General features: G+C 42.6%; 1 protein-coding gene across 4 annotated transcripts in view; it reads right to left on the bottom strand.

The window, feature by feature from the left end:
• The window catches only part of MCTP2 (multiple C2 and transmembrane domain containing 2), a 117,710-nt gene extending 106,632 nt beyond the window's left edge, over positions 1–11,078 (bottom strand). For 2 of the 4 annotated variants that reach the window (XM_086848291.1, XM_086848288.1), the window contains exons 1-2: positions 10,952–11,078; positions 6,475–6,658 (exon numbers count right to left, since the gene is read on the bottom strand). In XM_086848291.1, the coding sequence (XP_086704417.1) occupies positions 6,475–6,480 (6 nt within the window). In that variant the 5' untranslated portion in view covers positions 6,481–6,658; positions 10,952–11,078. The remainder of the gene's footprint in view (positions 1–6,474; positions 6,659–10,951) is intronic. The other 2 variants (XM_086848290.1, XM_086848289.1) reach the window with 2 other exon arrangements.
• Positions 11,079–16,385: the final 5,307 nt, after the last annotated feature.

The following is a 16,385-nucleotide window of genomic DNA, read 5'->3' on the forward strand; positions in this document are numbered from 1 at the left end:
ATTGTACAAATTACAAGAAAAGATAATTACATTTCTGTTATGCAACACAGTATTTGGCTATGGAAAGTTCTAATATGAGTTTATAGCCTCCATCAGGTTTATAATTTCTGAATTCAGTGCACTGAGAGACAAGGCTGATGAGAAGGTGATAAGGGAGCAGGGGGGTAAGGGACTGAGGACTGTTTTTCATATTTTTCTTTTGCCTTTTTGCTATAAATTGAGTCTTCTGGCTCTAGAAGCCATAAATGAAACCACTCCTCTCTGGGAGAGAAAGGAAAATATCAGGGAAATAGCTCTTTGCTGACTGAACAACCACTGTATGTGCTGGGTGGTCATTTCTCTAACAGAACATACCAAGTACCCCAGGTTTTAATATCATTAGTAGCTCAAACACAGCCAAATACAAACCATTACTAGGAATGAAAGGACTTTTTCTAAAGAAACCAACACTTCCTTCTTTGCAATGGCTTATTTCAGTACCTTATCTGGCAGTGCTTTATGCTAAGCACCAACAGCCACAGAGATAAGAAAATATCATCCAAATAAAGTAACCCTTTGTTCAGCATTACCAGTTTGCCCTGGAGCATTCCAGACCCAGCACCAGTTATATAAAGAAAAGGGGCAGGATGTTCCTTGGATCATCAACACCTTCAAGCAAGCATTGTGCCTCCTCTGAAGAAGGAAAACAAGTGCAAAGGGGAAGGCTGAGCTGGGTGGGCCTGAGGCCATTCCTCCCTGGGTATGATCCCAGAAGGCAGCAAGGGACACTGAATTCCAAACAGCACAATGTGGAGAATCCGAGAGAGCCTTTTCTCCCTGCAGCATATGGAAATACCTGTTCTTGAATGTGATAAGGCACCAGAAAAAAAGAGTCTGATCTCAATCTGATTCTGCACAGGCTAATTACCCTGGGGAAATCAGTGTTAGAATTATTTTTAGCACTAACAAGCATCACAGGGAGTGCACTGATGCAGTGCAGGTAAAGTCTTCACTGCACAGGTGATTTGCTGCTAAAGCAGGGTCATGGCTTGGGCAGCTTCCAAATCTTCCCATCGAGCTTAAGCCTCCCTGTAGGGCTTCAAATGATACCAGTCTGTGGATACAGATCCTGCTGTTCTCTTGTTCTGTTGTAACACATTCATTTGCAGAGCCTAGCAGGATGCTAAACTTAAATATATTAAATAAAATAGAGACTTGACCTGTTGCTGTCAGCCAAATTAGAACAAGTGCTTCACGAGAAACAATTTTATATGCTTCAATGGAAGCCAGATAACCAAAACAAACCAGCTTTATTTTCCTGATGTGGGGTGAAAGAAATCTACAGTCTCTGCAGAAGATCACAACACCCAGGGTAAATACAAAGCTTAAAAAAAGCCTGTTTGTTACATGCAGATAATACAGGCATCTAAAGTAATATTTTCTATTTTAGGTTTAGTGTTTGCTGTTTTAGGTTAGGTTTGGGATTTTTTCACAGATTCATGGTTTTTTAGGCTCTGGGCTTTTAGATCCCATGCTTAGGGTTTTTATTTTTAATTGGCTCAGATATGACGAGTTTCATTTTTCACAAACACATGAAACAAGCACACATCCTCCTCCACTTAGCAGCAAGAGAGGAACAGGGGCACTTTAACTCCTTAGAGCCTCTTTTGCACAATCTGGAGGGCTTTTTTCTCAACATTTATGAGCAGACAGTAACTATGAGAAGTAAGAGAACGACCAGCTGCTACAAGCATCTTAAAATAGCATTTGATAGTGAAAGTTACTGAGAAAATACCCTGCACCTGCCTCCAGCTTATGAAAGTATTGCTTTCATTTTGCTTCTGCCATCCTAAAAGGAAGAAAAATGATGAGTGTGTATAGAGGAAATGAAGGAGGAAGTGTTTGGGTGTATTTTTACAAATATATTTCACAAGTTCCTTCCACTCTTTGAGCTTCCTTCAAAATATTGTGGCTTGCAACTGTACCTGTGCGAGCAAAAAGGCTCTTGCAACATTTTCAGCCAAATTGGTGGGATTTCACCAGAATGGGACAATCAGATTTGATCTTTACAGTGCAAAAAAACACCTGCTGAGCAGCAGACCTGTCCAGGGACACCTGTGCACAAAGATCTGCTTCCTGCAGTGATGATGTGTGCCTCAAACCAGACTCCAAGAAAGATCCTGGAGTTGGATCCCTCTCCTGGAAGGTGCTGTGTCATCTGCTGAGATCACACCAGCAACTGGGACACTTCTTCACCACTGACCATGTCTGGTTTATAATTTGTCTTGTTCCAAATCCCACCAGAAGGTCCCTGGGAATTCTGGCACCTCGAGGAGCAGGGGGAGAGGGAAAGCTGATGGAGCAGCAAGGGGAAGGAGGTACAAGCAGAGTAGAAATGAGACAAAACGAGCTCTAGAGTAACTGAGGTTTATCAGGGCTCACATGAGGGACAACCCAAAACCAGGACAGAGGCAGGTACGCACATGCTGGTCCCTGCTGGTGGAGCTCTGCTGGGAATCCAGCCCTGCAGCCTCCTTCCTCCTCACTCTCTCCTTCCAGCCCCTGCTCACCTCCCTCATAACAAAAGGTTTATTTTTGTAACAAGAGGTGCACAGAAATAGATCCTCCCTTTCCATAACTCTCAGGGAAAACAAACCTAGGAAGGAAACAAGAGACTCATTTCCACTGGAGGCCAAACCAACATGTGCCTTTTACTAGCACTTACAGCATATATTTCAATAAAAGAAGCTTGTGACTATATGCAAATTACTTGTCCATGTGCCAGCATTTCTCCCTAAATAACTACTATTACTGTCACACTTCTTATCAAAATTCAGTGACTATAGAGGAAAGGTCTATTAAAAGCTCTGTGTGATTCTTTATTTAACAATTTACCAAAATAACCCTAACAGAACACTTTTGATTCATAAAAATGCCCTGATGACAACTTGAGCAGGACAAAAACCTGCTGATTTGCCTTTTTTTTATTTTTTTTTTCTCCTTTCTACAGTGTGCTCCTCTTTCCAACAGTAACATGGCACAAGCCAGACTCAGAGCTCACAGGCAGGGTTGGGCACATGGGAAAGTTGAGATTATTTTGAATCTGTATTGACCTGTGTGATTAAATGTCCTCTCACATTTAACATCTCCACACAGCTTGGGTGTAGGTAAAGTGAACAAAAGTATTTTTGCAGTTTTTTAATTCCCAGAGGCAGGAGGCTGAAGAACCCTAAAGAAAAGAGAGTTTGGGGTGTTGTAGCACAGCACTGAATTGTACCAGTAGTCATCCTGATTTTCTGCAAGAGTGACAGGTCTCCCTACAGAAAATAACAGCATTTAAATATCATCATTAAACTGATGATATTTAATTAATGCACCTTAAATTGTGCATCACCCTGAGAAAGCTGGAAAGGACACTGGGAAACCCAGAGAAAGCTCTTAGGAATCTCTTGGTGAAATCAAGTGTTTCAGGGTCTCTCCCTGGACAATAATTTAGTACTTTAAATATGAAGAAGCCAGTGCATACAACTAAAATCAGTCACATTGCTCCCCTGAAGTCATGACAGCAAAATGTTCAGCATACAAACAGCAGCACAAACCCAAAGGCTCCTTTAACTCCTTTAAACATCCTTTTTTTCCCCAACTGTTATGACTGAACATATGCCAGCACACGTCTCTAAATGCCAGTCATTTTTCACAGGAAAGAGCCAGTTTTGAGGTTTGTCTTTCCATTCACCATCTGAGTTTTCAGCCTCCTGGCCCTAGAAATCTGTACCTTGTCCCCAGTTTCTGTTACAGCATTATCTTCCCACTGAGAAGACCAGGTAAAGTTTGTAAGTTTAACTCATGTGCAGTGGCAATTACACTTTGGTGCTTCCAAACTCTTAACACTGGTTTGGTTTGTTAAAGGTGGAGTCCCTAAATACAGGTAGCAGCAGCAGCAAAAGAAAATTACAAACTATTATTCCAGTAACTATTTTAAGCTTGAATAAAAGGGATAAAAATTAAAATATAGGAATATCTGCTGGGGTGAGTAATAAGTGACCTGCTCAGGATTTTACTTGCAGAAGTTCAGAGAACCTCAACTGTAGCAAAGCCTGGTTTTGTTAATTCTGATTCCTGGAAGTGGTCCAATCAAAAAAGCTCAAAAAACCAGAATATTGCCATTGCTGAGCTAGGATGATACCTGATGAAGCAATTTAAAATTCACTTTCAGTGTTTTTATGATTCTATGTGACAAACCTGCTCTGTGAAAAACCTGCAGATACATTACACAGTCCTTGAAAAACTACTTTCCCTGATTCATCTGGGGCAAACTTGCCACAAGGCAGGGTGGGGTAGTTTGCTGAACTTTAAATACATTCCCTTAAGCATATTTACAGCTCTTGCTGCCCAACCACACTGGCTACTCCTTTGTACACTGCCACCACAGTGGGGTTTTTTTGTTTTTAATCCTTCTTTCATGCACACATAGCTCCAGGCAGGACAGCTTAGATCAAGCTGACCACTTGTCAGTATCGTGCCCCATTCACATATTCTCCAAGTAAATGTTAAGTGCACAAATTATGACTACTTAGCCTTTAATTAACCAACAAAACAGAGTTTATTAATCATGGATGTTTAGTTCTGGTGAATACTGACTAAAAGGTATTTTAATTCAGTTGTCATAATTATGCAATTTCCTGGTTTGGCTTAGGGATTTAAATCACATAAAGCTCAAATCCAGAACTTTTCAGCAGGTGTCAACAAACCCTTTAAAGATGCAGCAATGTTTGTTTGAATGGATTTAAGAGCTACTCACATTTCAGTTCCTCCATCTAGCAGATACAAACAGGAGCCACCAATCTGGCAAGTGTCTTGAAATACAAACTGCTCACAGTCAGCTAAACAGATCTGCAGGTTTTGTGGTTCAAACAATTTTTGCACCCATGTAGGTGAATGTTTGATCAGCTTTCGTTTGCTTACTATTAAAGACGAGACAGATTTTTTGCTCAATGCTACTATGAAGCATTTGGTGAATGGGAGGAAGGAGAAACCTTCCTGAACTGAACACAAATGCTTGTAATGAGATTTGTATCTTACAGTTTTACAGAGTTGAACAAATTTCAGCCACTTATACAATAAAATAAATTAAAATCGCACCCCAACCACAAAGGCACCATTCCCACTATCTGAATTTGGGTATGGAACATTTATTCTAAAATAATTATGAGCAAACCCAAAAAGCAGGACTTCTACAAAATCCACTAGAATGTATAACTGGAATTAGATGTTTGCATTCAAAAAGGAAAACAAGACAAAACAAAACTCTCCAGTTAATTGTTTCCAAGTCGAAGAAACTGGGAACAAAGCCTGCTATTGAATGAGTATTAATGATCTGCCATTTGTATCTGCAGATGTTTCCCATGAGGGAAGACAGCAAAAAAACACTCCTCTTCAAACCCAGGGAAGCAGCGACAAGGGGATGAGTTATGTTCATTCATTTGGATATTTTTATTTGAAATTGTCAAAACCATTAGGTTAAATAACGTTTTACTTCAAGGAGAGCCTGCATCCAATAAAATTTCAAAGAACTGAGCTCTTAATCTCTCCTCACTTAAACCCAAATGAGTCAGACTTTAAAAAAAAAGAACTTTCCCAACCGTGATAAAGTGAGCTGAGAGAGAGACTGCCCCAACCTCGCTGACAGCTCCTGATCATCACCACCTCCACATCAATGGCAACTCAGACAATTGCCTGCTCAAATAAATTAGCATGGCTCCCTCATTTCCATTCACCCCCATTAAAAGATTATCGAATAATATGGATTATATACCCTGTCCTGGCTAGAAACTTAACTTCTAGAGCAGGGCTTATCTGTTTGGGAGGAGAGAATGAAAGTGTACACTCATGAATCCTAAAAAGTCACAGCTGCTTCTGAGTCTTAATTTATGGCCTTACACAAAAGCAGAACTGTTTTATTTCTAAATTGGCTCTGATCTTAAGGCAGCAAAGCTATACAATTCCAAGAATTCCCAAAACAATGAAATTCTCCCAAACCTAAAGTTTCCAGTAAAATAGACTCCACAGACTACATCTATAGTTCTAGGAGTGGGCAACAGGAAGAATTGTCAAGGGTACAAGTATTTCCCAGAAAGGAAGGATATGAATAAGATCTCCCTTTATTTTTCCCCATCCCAAAAGGCCAACAAAACCAAACAAAGACCTCAAAAGCTATCTTAGTATTTAGCTTGCATTTTAGCAAGTTGTTTTTGTGGGAAAGTGAAAACAAGCCAGCGAAGGAGCATCTGTGTAAATACATAAGAAACAGACACTCACCATGGCAGGAGGAAAAGTCACCCCCTGGGTCACTGTGTTCCAGCTCTCACCATGCACTGACCAAAACACCAGCAGCAAGCAAAACTTAATTAGTTTGAACTAAAGACCACCAGAAATTGTTCCCAAGAGTCTCTCCTTTAAGGCCAAAAAGGTGCTCACAGCGTGCATCCAACCTACCCACATGAGGGTCTTCTCTGGTGGCAGGAGGGCTTGGACACCTACATGATGAGACTGGAAGCTCCAGCTTCAATTCCACAGGTAGGCTTGAAGACTCTGAGCTCCAGGCTCTGTTTTCCTCAGAAAAGCAGCAGTGGAAGTCAGTAGGAAAGCACAGACACAATTTGTCCCCATCAGTCCCGACCTAGGGTTTGACAGGAGGCAGTGAAAGAATCAGAAGCAAAGGTTAAAAAAAGGCCTAAAGGTCAGCAGGCTGCTTATGTGAAGAAAACTACAAAAATTCTTCTTAGAAAAGCAGTGTGCATTTCAGAAAATAGAAATCAAAAACTCGAATTATTACATGCTCCAGATTTTCCCACAATAATCCAATGATTTCACAATGGAGCTTTGCAGCAGGAGTGCAGCCTTGCAAAAGGTCAGCTCCATCTGTGTTCTTTACAGATTACGTTTATGAAAAGTCAGTTAATCAAAATTTAAAGAAACACAACATCCAACACACAATTTACTTCAGTTTTTTTCCCCCAAGTGTGAAAATTGAACACCCATCTAATGTTCACCTGCTTGAAACTGTTCCAGACAAAACAGCAGTGATCCCAGGAAAATCCATCCAAATTTCCATCATGCACAGGAGGCAAGGGGACCACCAAATATCATCATTCCAAATATCCACTTAGCCCAATAAGCTGCCTCTAGCTGTGGCCAAAAACAGATGCTCAGGGGAGCACTATAAGGTCACGAAATCATACTGTGATTCTGCCTGCAAAATAATCTCCTTGTTTCCAGGAATCTGTGATTTAGGAGCTGCTTCAGCTGCAAATTGTATCTGCATCCTTGAGATTAACAGCCCCAGCATATGTTTGCTCTCTTAATTTGACAAACAACTTTTAAAACTCTTTTATATCTTTAACAACAGGAAGGTATTGGAGTAATGAGCCCCACAGATAAATGTGGAACTATTATGTTTGTGTGAAGCAGAAGCATAATTTAGCTATGGAAGAATTTTTTATTGAGAGTACCTTAGGAAAAAAAAAAAAATCTTTTAATCTTGCTCATTTATTCTTACCTCTTTAACATGTTGAATTATGTGAAATTATAAATAATTGTTCTCTGTTTACTCCACATCACTCAGATTGTTCCCACTTCTGCATTCTCCTCTCTAATGATCTCGCTTAATTGAAAGAGAGGTTCATTCAAGGAACCTGGTTAATGTTACACCATTCAAACATTGAACTGGCAAACAGCACAGGCTTTTTTCCCCCCCCCAAGATAATTGATTTGTCTGAATATATAATGTAGTGCAAAACAACCTAAGTTCAAAACTGTCTAGGAATGTTTCAAGAAAAGGTAATTAGCATCTTATTTTCTACATTCTTTACAAATATTTTACCAAGTAATTTCTAAGTTGAAAGAATAGTTTAAAGGGTTTGAAAATTACCTCTGGCTGTGTAGCTTTTTAAAGGACTGAAGTTTTTTATTAAGAAAAATTTGTAATCCCTAAATATTTTTTTTTAAAAATTAGAGCAAGACCCTCCTTTATATCACTCCAGAGTAGCTTATTGATGATCTACTGTAAATACAATTATAGTCCTGCAAGTGTTTACCCTGGCACAGCAAGGCATGAGGTCACAGGGGTGCCAAAAGTCAAATTTGACTCAGGAGGTGACATCCTCAGGGCAAGACAGACAGATTGCACATCCACACTGCCTTGCAGCTCACGAGATACCCAATATCCAGGGAAGATGGAGAACATCTAACAGAAACAAAGTCTCCATCAACAAGGCTTCCTTACTACTGATCCCTAAATTGGACCAAAACCACCTGCCCACGCAGCAATCAACCCACTCAGTGGTTATGCTGGTAAACCTGTTGTTACACCCAAGCTGATTTCTCCAAGGCAGAAATTGCCAGGTGTATAAAAAGGTGATCAATCATTTGATCTAACATGGGAGACTTGGCCCAGTTTCTCTTATCACCCTTGGTCTTCTTTAGAGCCCTCACACAAAAGATAAAGGGGAGTTAATTCTCCCATGGACCACAAAAAATCTTATGTGAATTATAGTGGAATACACAAAGACAGGCTTGATATTGAGACACATAAATTGTCCAAATGTGAATATTCCATCTGGTTCTATGATTTGATTTTACAGCATCAACATCTTAGGAAACAGAGGTACACTCAGGATCAGCTGATATCTGATATGTGATTTAAATCAGAGTTCAAGGCACTCGTGGTCCCAACATCCTCACAATCCTGCAGAGGCCAGTTAAGCCTTAAGAAACAGATCCCTTGGACCCAGGGGAGATTTTAAGTTAAATAGGAATAGATTGAAGAAAAATGGTCTTTTTCTCATAAACAAGCTTCATGCAAGCGTGTTATCTAATAAGTACAACTGGAAGTAAAATGGGAATGTGGGAAGAGTGCCAACATAAATCCTTCCAAATCTGAGGAAATCGGGAACAATTTTCCACTCAAGGGTGGAAACAGCAAAGAGGAAATGCAGAGCATACTTGGCATGCTTTGCTCTCCTCTGCTGAGGTAAAGCTTCCCTCTTCCCTGTGCCCAGGCAGAGGGACCCCAGGTGCTGAGACCCCCCAACTCTCTGCCCTGGGAGACTGGAATTCAAAACCCTATGCTGTAATTAGTTTATGGTATAGGTGATGGTGAACAAAGCAGCTAAAATCCAAAATTCTCACAACAAAGTGACAGCACAAGTTGCTATATGCATCCTGCCTGAATTTGACTGGTGGGGGCCTCATGCCAACCTTCTGCTGTCTATGAGAAATTGAAGATGAGATGGGCAAATCTGCACAGAGTAGACTAAAGGAGGAGAAGCAGACACTCAGTATTGCCCAGAAATGTCAGTGGGAGCAATCTTCTGGGGTGAGGTTTATCCCCTGTCCCAAGCCCACACACACAGCCTGCCTCCAGCTTCACCACAGGCAGTGAACTTCAACATTCACTATTCTCCTCAGGAGTGTCCCTTGCCCGAGCAGGTAGATTTTTTTAATAATCATCTGTTCAAGTAAGAGGTGCAGTTAGTCCAAAAGCATCTGCTTGCATTACCAAACGCAAAAGACACTGGGGGAAAAAAAAGCCTGCAGTGAAATTAGTGAAAATGATCCAGTTATGGTTCTAATTACCTTGAATGACATGATAAGCAACACTTCTAGCACTGTTACAGCCTCATGCACTGTTCCAGGAGGGGATGATTACAGGAATCCCCGGGTTGTTTAGACACCCACCTTCCTGTCAATGACAGCGATGCCTCTCCTCATGCCCTTGTTTATAATTGACATCTTAAACCCACACATCTACAAACTATCCCATAGCTCCTTTAATATAAGCAAAGGAGCTTAACTTGTCTTAACAGCACAGAATTTATCATTCTTAATTTTTCAAAAGTGAAAAATTTTTAAGAAATGAAATGAAAATTTGCTCTCTGCACCACTTTTGATTTTTTTTCTTTCCTTGGGTACAGCAAAGTGAAACTACACATACTGAATCCATCTTCAGGCTATAGCACATGCAAGTTTATTTGCTTTATGATAAGCTGTTTTATGATGGCATTGAACAGCAGCAAGAAATCAAACAAGAAAGATTATTACTCAAATACACTCATTCATCCTGACAGCTAAATCGACTCACTCAACAGTATCACCTTCTGAGAATTACTGCAAAATACATGACAAATTCTACAGTTTAATCACAGTAAATTAATAGTAAGATATCCAGGTGAGAAATTCTATTTTCTTAATGCCACATAGCAGCAATTCAGCTTTCAGTTTGCTTTGAGCAACTGACTGTCATAAAACTGAGGGCACCAACTGGATCCAGTTGCCATAGTTGTGCTAGGCGAATAGCAATGAAAATTCACACTATTTCTCATTACAATCCTACGAACAGCGCTTTAAAAAAGAAAACACCCAAAACCAAAAACAAACCATGCCTTACACACTACATTTCCCTTAAAGTTACCCTTAAAAGAATTCTGCTATGTCAATGCACTTGTGTGAATGTTCCACTTTGTTGCTTGTTTTAAGTTTAGGGATTGTTTTATTATTAGTGTTAAGTGGCTTATTTATTTAATCAAAGTCAACAGCCAACTCAATTTCAGCCAGCGAGCGCACATGGGGATGCGCCGCTTCAGCCAGAGTTGGTTGAGGAAGGAGAGAATTTCCCCAGCATCATTTTCTCACATCAACGGCAACAAAAAGAATTATTCACACAAGGTGCGAGTCCCCGGGGCAGCATCACTAAAGCGACACCCAGCCAAAAAAGCGAAGTAACCCCGAGCCTCCCACGGCAAAGTTATTTCTGCGGGGTGCCTGGGGCAGCACGGACAGCGAGAGCGAAAACCACCAGATCTCAAAAAGCAAACAAACAACCGACAAGAATAAAAAACCCCAAATTACAGAACCGCCCCGTCCCCGAACCCGCCGGGCCGCCCGCTCCAGGCGCGCTGCGGGGCCCCTTTACCTGCGGGCCGGGCCGGGGCCGCGCCGCGCCCGCAGCCGCCCATGGGATCGCTCCGCTGCCGCCCGGGCACCTGTGCCTGTCCTGCCCGTCCTGCCTGTCGTGGCTGTCACCGCTGTCACCGCCGCCCGGCCCCGGCCCCGTCCCCTCCCGCCTGCCGGGGCGGTGCCGCCGCCGGCGCCTCCTCTGCCCGCAGCCCGCCCCCGAACCGCCGGGGCTCCCCGCAACCCGCCCCCGCCGGCATCCGCTCAGCGCCGCTTCCCCGGGGCATCCCCCCGGAGCAACACCTGGAGCAACCGCCGGGGCATCCCCCTGGAGCATCCCCCTGGAGCAAAACCTAGGGCATCCTCCTGGAGCATCCTCCTGGAGCATCCCCATGGAGCATCCCCATGGAGCAACACCTAGGGCATCCTCCTGGAGCATCCCCCTGGAGCAACACCTAGGGCATCCTCCTGGAGTATCCTCCTGGGGCATCCTCCTGGAGCATCCCCATGGAGCATCCCCATGGAGCATCCCCCTGGAGCAACACCTAGGGCATCCTCCTGGAGCATCCCCATGGAGCAACCCCCTGGAGCAACACCTAGGGAATCCTCCTGGAGTATCCCCTGGAGCAACACCTAGGGAATCCTCCTGGAGTATCCCCCTGGAGCATCCCCCCGGAGCATCCCCCTGGAGCAACACCTGGAGCAACACCTAGGGAATCCTCCTGGAGCATCCCCCTGGAGCAACCCCCGGGGCATCCCCCTGGAGCATCCCTCCGCGGGTCCTATCGTATCACCATCCCCTCCCGGACCTGCATCCTGCCTGCCCACTCCACACCAAGACCAAAGCACCAAACTCCCAACACCCCAGGGCCGTCGGGGATGGTGGTGACAAAGGGCAGGGGACTGGCAGCACTGCCCTGGAGAGCCCTGGGTGAGGGTGGAGCTAGGAAGGAAACCACGCGCATGACGACAGGCCAAGGGAAATATAATCAACAGCAGCACTGCTGCCACGTAACACTTGTTCTTGGCTGCATCTCCCAACACATTTTTTTGGCAGCATCTCCAGGTGCCTGACAAGGCAGCAAAGGGCTGCAGCCACGTTCCAGGCAAGGAAACTGAGGCAGGATTGGGTAAGGTGACACGCTTACCTGATGTCTCTGCAGCTGAAACATGGTCCCACACATTTCTTCATGAGCTTGCCACAGCATGGAAGGGCAAACCCCTCCCAGCAACGCCTTCAGTGCCAGGCTGTTTCTGGAGCACGCTGGATCACACACCTTCCCGGAGAGCTCACCCAGCCACCACTCCCACCTGCGGTGTTCAACATCCCTTGAGTGTGGTATCACTGCAGGAGGTGCAGAGCAACGAGATGGGGAAAGACAAGCTTGGTGGTGGAACATATTTACATTCCATACGTGTCATTCTGATCAGAAATTACACCTTGGCTGCGAGTGTCGCTGACGTAGGGACACCCTTCTCACACCATGGAGTGAAACTTGGTGATGCAACCACATTGTGCCATTGCAAAACAGAAATGGTCATGGGCAAGTGGGAAGGGTTTGTCACAGTGCAAAGAATCATTCTCTAATCACTGAATAAATATGTGGGGAAAACATAAAAGCCATTAATCCAATTCTTTCAACAAGATCTGGAGAGTAAGAGCTCACACCTGTGTATGATCCCTTATGGATCTACAAAATGAGGATCAGAAGCCATTGGTACAAGAGCTAGGAGCTACACATCAGGGAGATCATTGCTTGAACACGTGAGCAATTCCAAAAGAACAGGAAAAAAAAAAAATCTGCCAATGGTTTATTTTGCCTCCTGACTTAAAGGTCATGTTTGAAGGGCCAGATCCTGAAGTTCCAGCACAAGTTCAACAACAACATTGGTTACTGCAGACAGTGTTGTAGGTATACAGCAACTCTAAATTGCATAAACATTCCCAAAGTTTGTCTACATGCCGAATAGGACAGTTTTACTCAGCTCATGCAATCAAAAATCTAAGGGGAAGTTGGCTGAGACCAGAAAACTAATCAACAATCTCAGCTGAAAACAGAGGAGAAAGGAAACTTATGCCACTAATGTTTGTGTTTTCCTTTCATCTAAACCAAGAAAAATATCAGCTTCAGATAATTAGATAAGTTTAGAACTAAAACAACACAGCCTTTAAAACACTTTTCTTTTAGGTGTGTGATTTCACAAAAAGTGTATCAAATATAGTTCTGTGCATGTTTTGTCAAAGGCTGAGCCAAGAGAGAAAAAACTGTAAATATGCCCAAAGGCAATCTAATAAAGGTGGCTGCTGATTTCGGGAGTAGCAAAGGAAAGCAGCTTGTGTGTGCCTCTGCCAAAATGAAATGTAACAGTTCTCCTTGGATACAATAGGAGAAAGAGATACAGAAATTAAATTCTCATAGCCAATATCCACCCAAAAGAGAAAAGCTTGCCACAACTTAGTGTCAATAAAGAGATAAATTGATTAACTGTTACCAGATTACCCAAATATGGGCTCTGCAAAACATTAACTTGAGACGTTTTCTCGTCTTAGGCATCATGTAGCTGTATTAAGGATGCTGATAAAGCCACAGAATGGTGAATATCAAGTTCCTTGTTACTTCACTGTTAAGAGAAGAAAAGGAGGACACTACTGGGAAGATCCTTGGGATAGGAACTTTACATCACTGGCAGGTTAAGGGGAAGAGAGGAGGAAATGTGGAACTTTGGAAACATCAGTGTCAGGGTATTCTATGAACGTATCTAATGTAATCTGAAGTCATCCAGAGCCAAGATATGCATTATTATAACAGTAAGTCATTAAGTAAGACTTAAAAATGAGCACTAATTAAATCCCCCTGTAAAACACATTGTCACAAAGAAAAAAACCAGCACAATTAAAAATACAGCAAACAGAAGCATTTCAGTATAAGATACTGGAATGTGTATGTCTAAACAATATTTCTTATTAGCTTTCCCTACTCAGAAGAAGCCCCTATGCACCTTTTTCTTCATGCACACAAATGTTTTTCTTCTGGATTTTATTAAAGATGTCATTATCAATTCCTGTGAGAGAAGAGAAAATACATAATTGAGAACCATAGTTGGCGTTATCAAATCCTACTCATCTTTTGTGTGAATTTCTCATTTTCTCAGAAGGGAAAGAAGACCTGTCTTCTCTGCAAAGAAAAAAAAAAAAAAAAAAATTGTATCTTTTCTTCTTTGCCTGCATTCTCTTACCCTGTATCTGACTGTTGAAAGGAAAAATGACCTTCTCAGCCTTTACCAAAACCTGGCCGATGCAGATCAATGTGAGGCTGCTGAAAATAATGGGTTTAGCTCCTTTCCTAATTACAGGTTCAGCTGCCACCTTTCAAAGAGGCAGCAAGTGAAGCATTTGGATCTAGCCCAGCCCTCTGCAGAGCCTGCTTGCAGCAGCATTTCTTGTGAGGCAGAGACTTGAGCACACAGGGGCACAAGGAGAACAAATCACAGAAGAAAAGAGTCGTAGAATGGTGTGGGTTGAAAGGAACCTTAAAGCTCACCTAATTCCAACCTCCTGCCCTGGGCAGGGACAGCTCTCACTGGAACAAGTTGCTCAATGCCCCATCCTCTTCAACACTGGCCTTGGGCTCTGCCAGGGAAGGGGCAGCCACACTGTGCCAGGGCCTCATCACCCTCACAGAAAAGAATCTGTATATCTAACCTTAATTTCCCCCCTAGGTAGGTTAAAACTCCTTTTCCTGACCTCGCTGGTAGTGTGTCTGGTAACGAGTCTTTGGAGCACAATCAAGTTTAAAGCTGGTCAGTAATTCCTCCTCTTATCTCGCCCACAAGTGGAAGGTGTTCACTGGAAGCACCACCAGAAGCTTTGAAGGTGTCTTTATCATGATTTTGAGCAATTCTGTTTGCACCCACCTGCTCACCACCAGCTTTACTGACATGTTTACAGCTCTTGGCTTGACAGATTGCTTGGGACATTTGTGAGCCTGGGACACTACGTGGCTTTTCAAAACCCCAAAGTGAAATCTCCTGCAAGAGTTAAGCGTTATGTTTCATTTCTCTTGGACAAATGGGTCCCAGAGACCTGGTGACCCCAAAATATAGAATTACAGGTCCTTAAGTTGCAGCCCATTTTCTCTGCAGCCCAGCACCTGGTTTACAGGCAGAATTTGGAGCAGGATCAAGGGTGTGCTTGCTGCCAGGTCTTTGAGTGTTAAGCCATTTCCAGAACACAAACTAAGCCAAATGCAAGGTTTAAGCTATTCTGTGCAATTGCACAAATAAATGCACTGAAGGCTTTAGAAGACTTAAGCATGTCAGTAAGTCTGGGATTATTAAATGAATAATGATAATTAGTTATGGCTTGACTACACGCTTTCAGCTCCAACAGGTTACCTTGAAAAACCACATATTTTCTGTCTCACTTAACGTCATTATGATTCACCTCTCCAGTTAAATGTGTGATACATTCTTTAGGGATGTATTCTCTGCTCTGAAATGTCACTGACCATTTTTTTGTGTCAAGAAATGCCACATGGGCAAACCTGAGCTTAAATTTCAAATAAATGAAACCATCTCAGCCTCAAGCTTCCTCTTCTCTCTTGTTTAATTCCATGCACGTGTTTGTGTGCAGCCTCACCATTTGAACAGCACTGACAACATTTCCATCAGCTGTACAAGGAGAGAAAGAACAAAGATGTGAGACAATTGTTTCAACCACTCAGGATTCATTATTAGCTTTTAAATGCCATTTAAACAGGCTGTATTTTGTGACAGAACTTATAATTCAGACTCTATGCAGTCATTTTCCTGACAATCCATTGAGGAGCAATGCTGGGGACTGTTTCTTGTGCAAACAATGAGCTTTCAGAACATTTGAAAATTCAGCTTCTGATTCATCCCAAGAGTAGAGCGGAGCTGAGCAGTGGGTCTGTGGGCTCCTGAGACCAGCTGACAACTTCTAGAACAAAAGTGTAGTCAGGGATTTAAACAAGGAATTGTATCCAGGAATCTCCAAGGAATTTACCAGCATTAATCAATGCATCCTCATCAATCTCAGAAATATTGTCAGAAAAAAAAGGCTGATGTGAGCAAAGTTTTTTTGGTTTTTTTATGATTGGCTTATGATTAGATAGTGAGAGTCAGGGATAAAATATGAAATTTTGCTCCTTTCAGTAATATCAAAGTGTTTGGTAGGGGAGGAGATGATGAGTGAGTTATTTTGGTTGGGATTTTCTTGTACTTCTTGAAGAGGGAAAACTGGGCCCCAGTGTTTGCAGCTCCCAGCCCCAAACTCTCACCAGAGCTGCAGTGAGACATTTGGTCCTTGGAAGAGGGGAGGCTGGCACCTCACAAGCTGTGGAGGGTCTGAGTAATGCAGATAAGTTATGAACACAGGGCTGGAAAAATAAAAACAAAAATAAACAAACAAAAAAAAATAAATAAAACCATCA

Source organism: Cyanistes caeruleus, chromosome 13 (genome assembly GCF_971803275.1).
Source record: "Cyanistes caeruleus chromosome 13, bCyaCae1.hap1.1, whole genome shotgun sequence".
NCBI lineage: Eukaryota > Metazoa > Chordata > Aves > Passeriformes > Paridae > Cyanistes > Cyanistes caeruleus.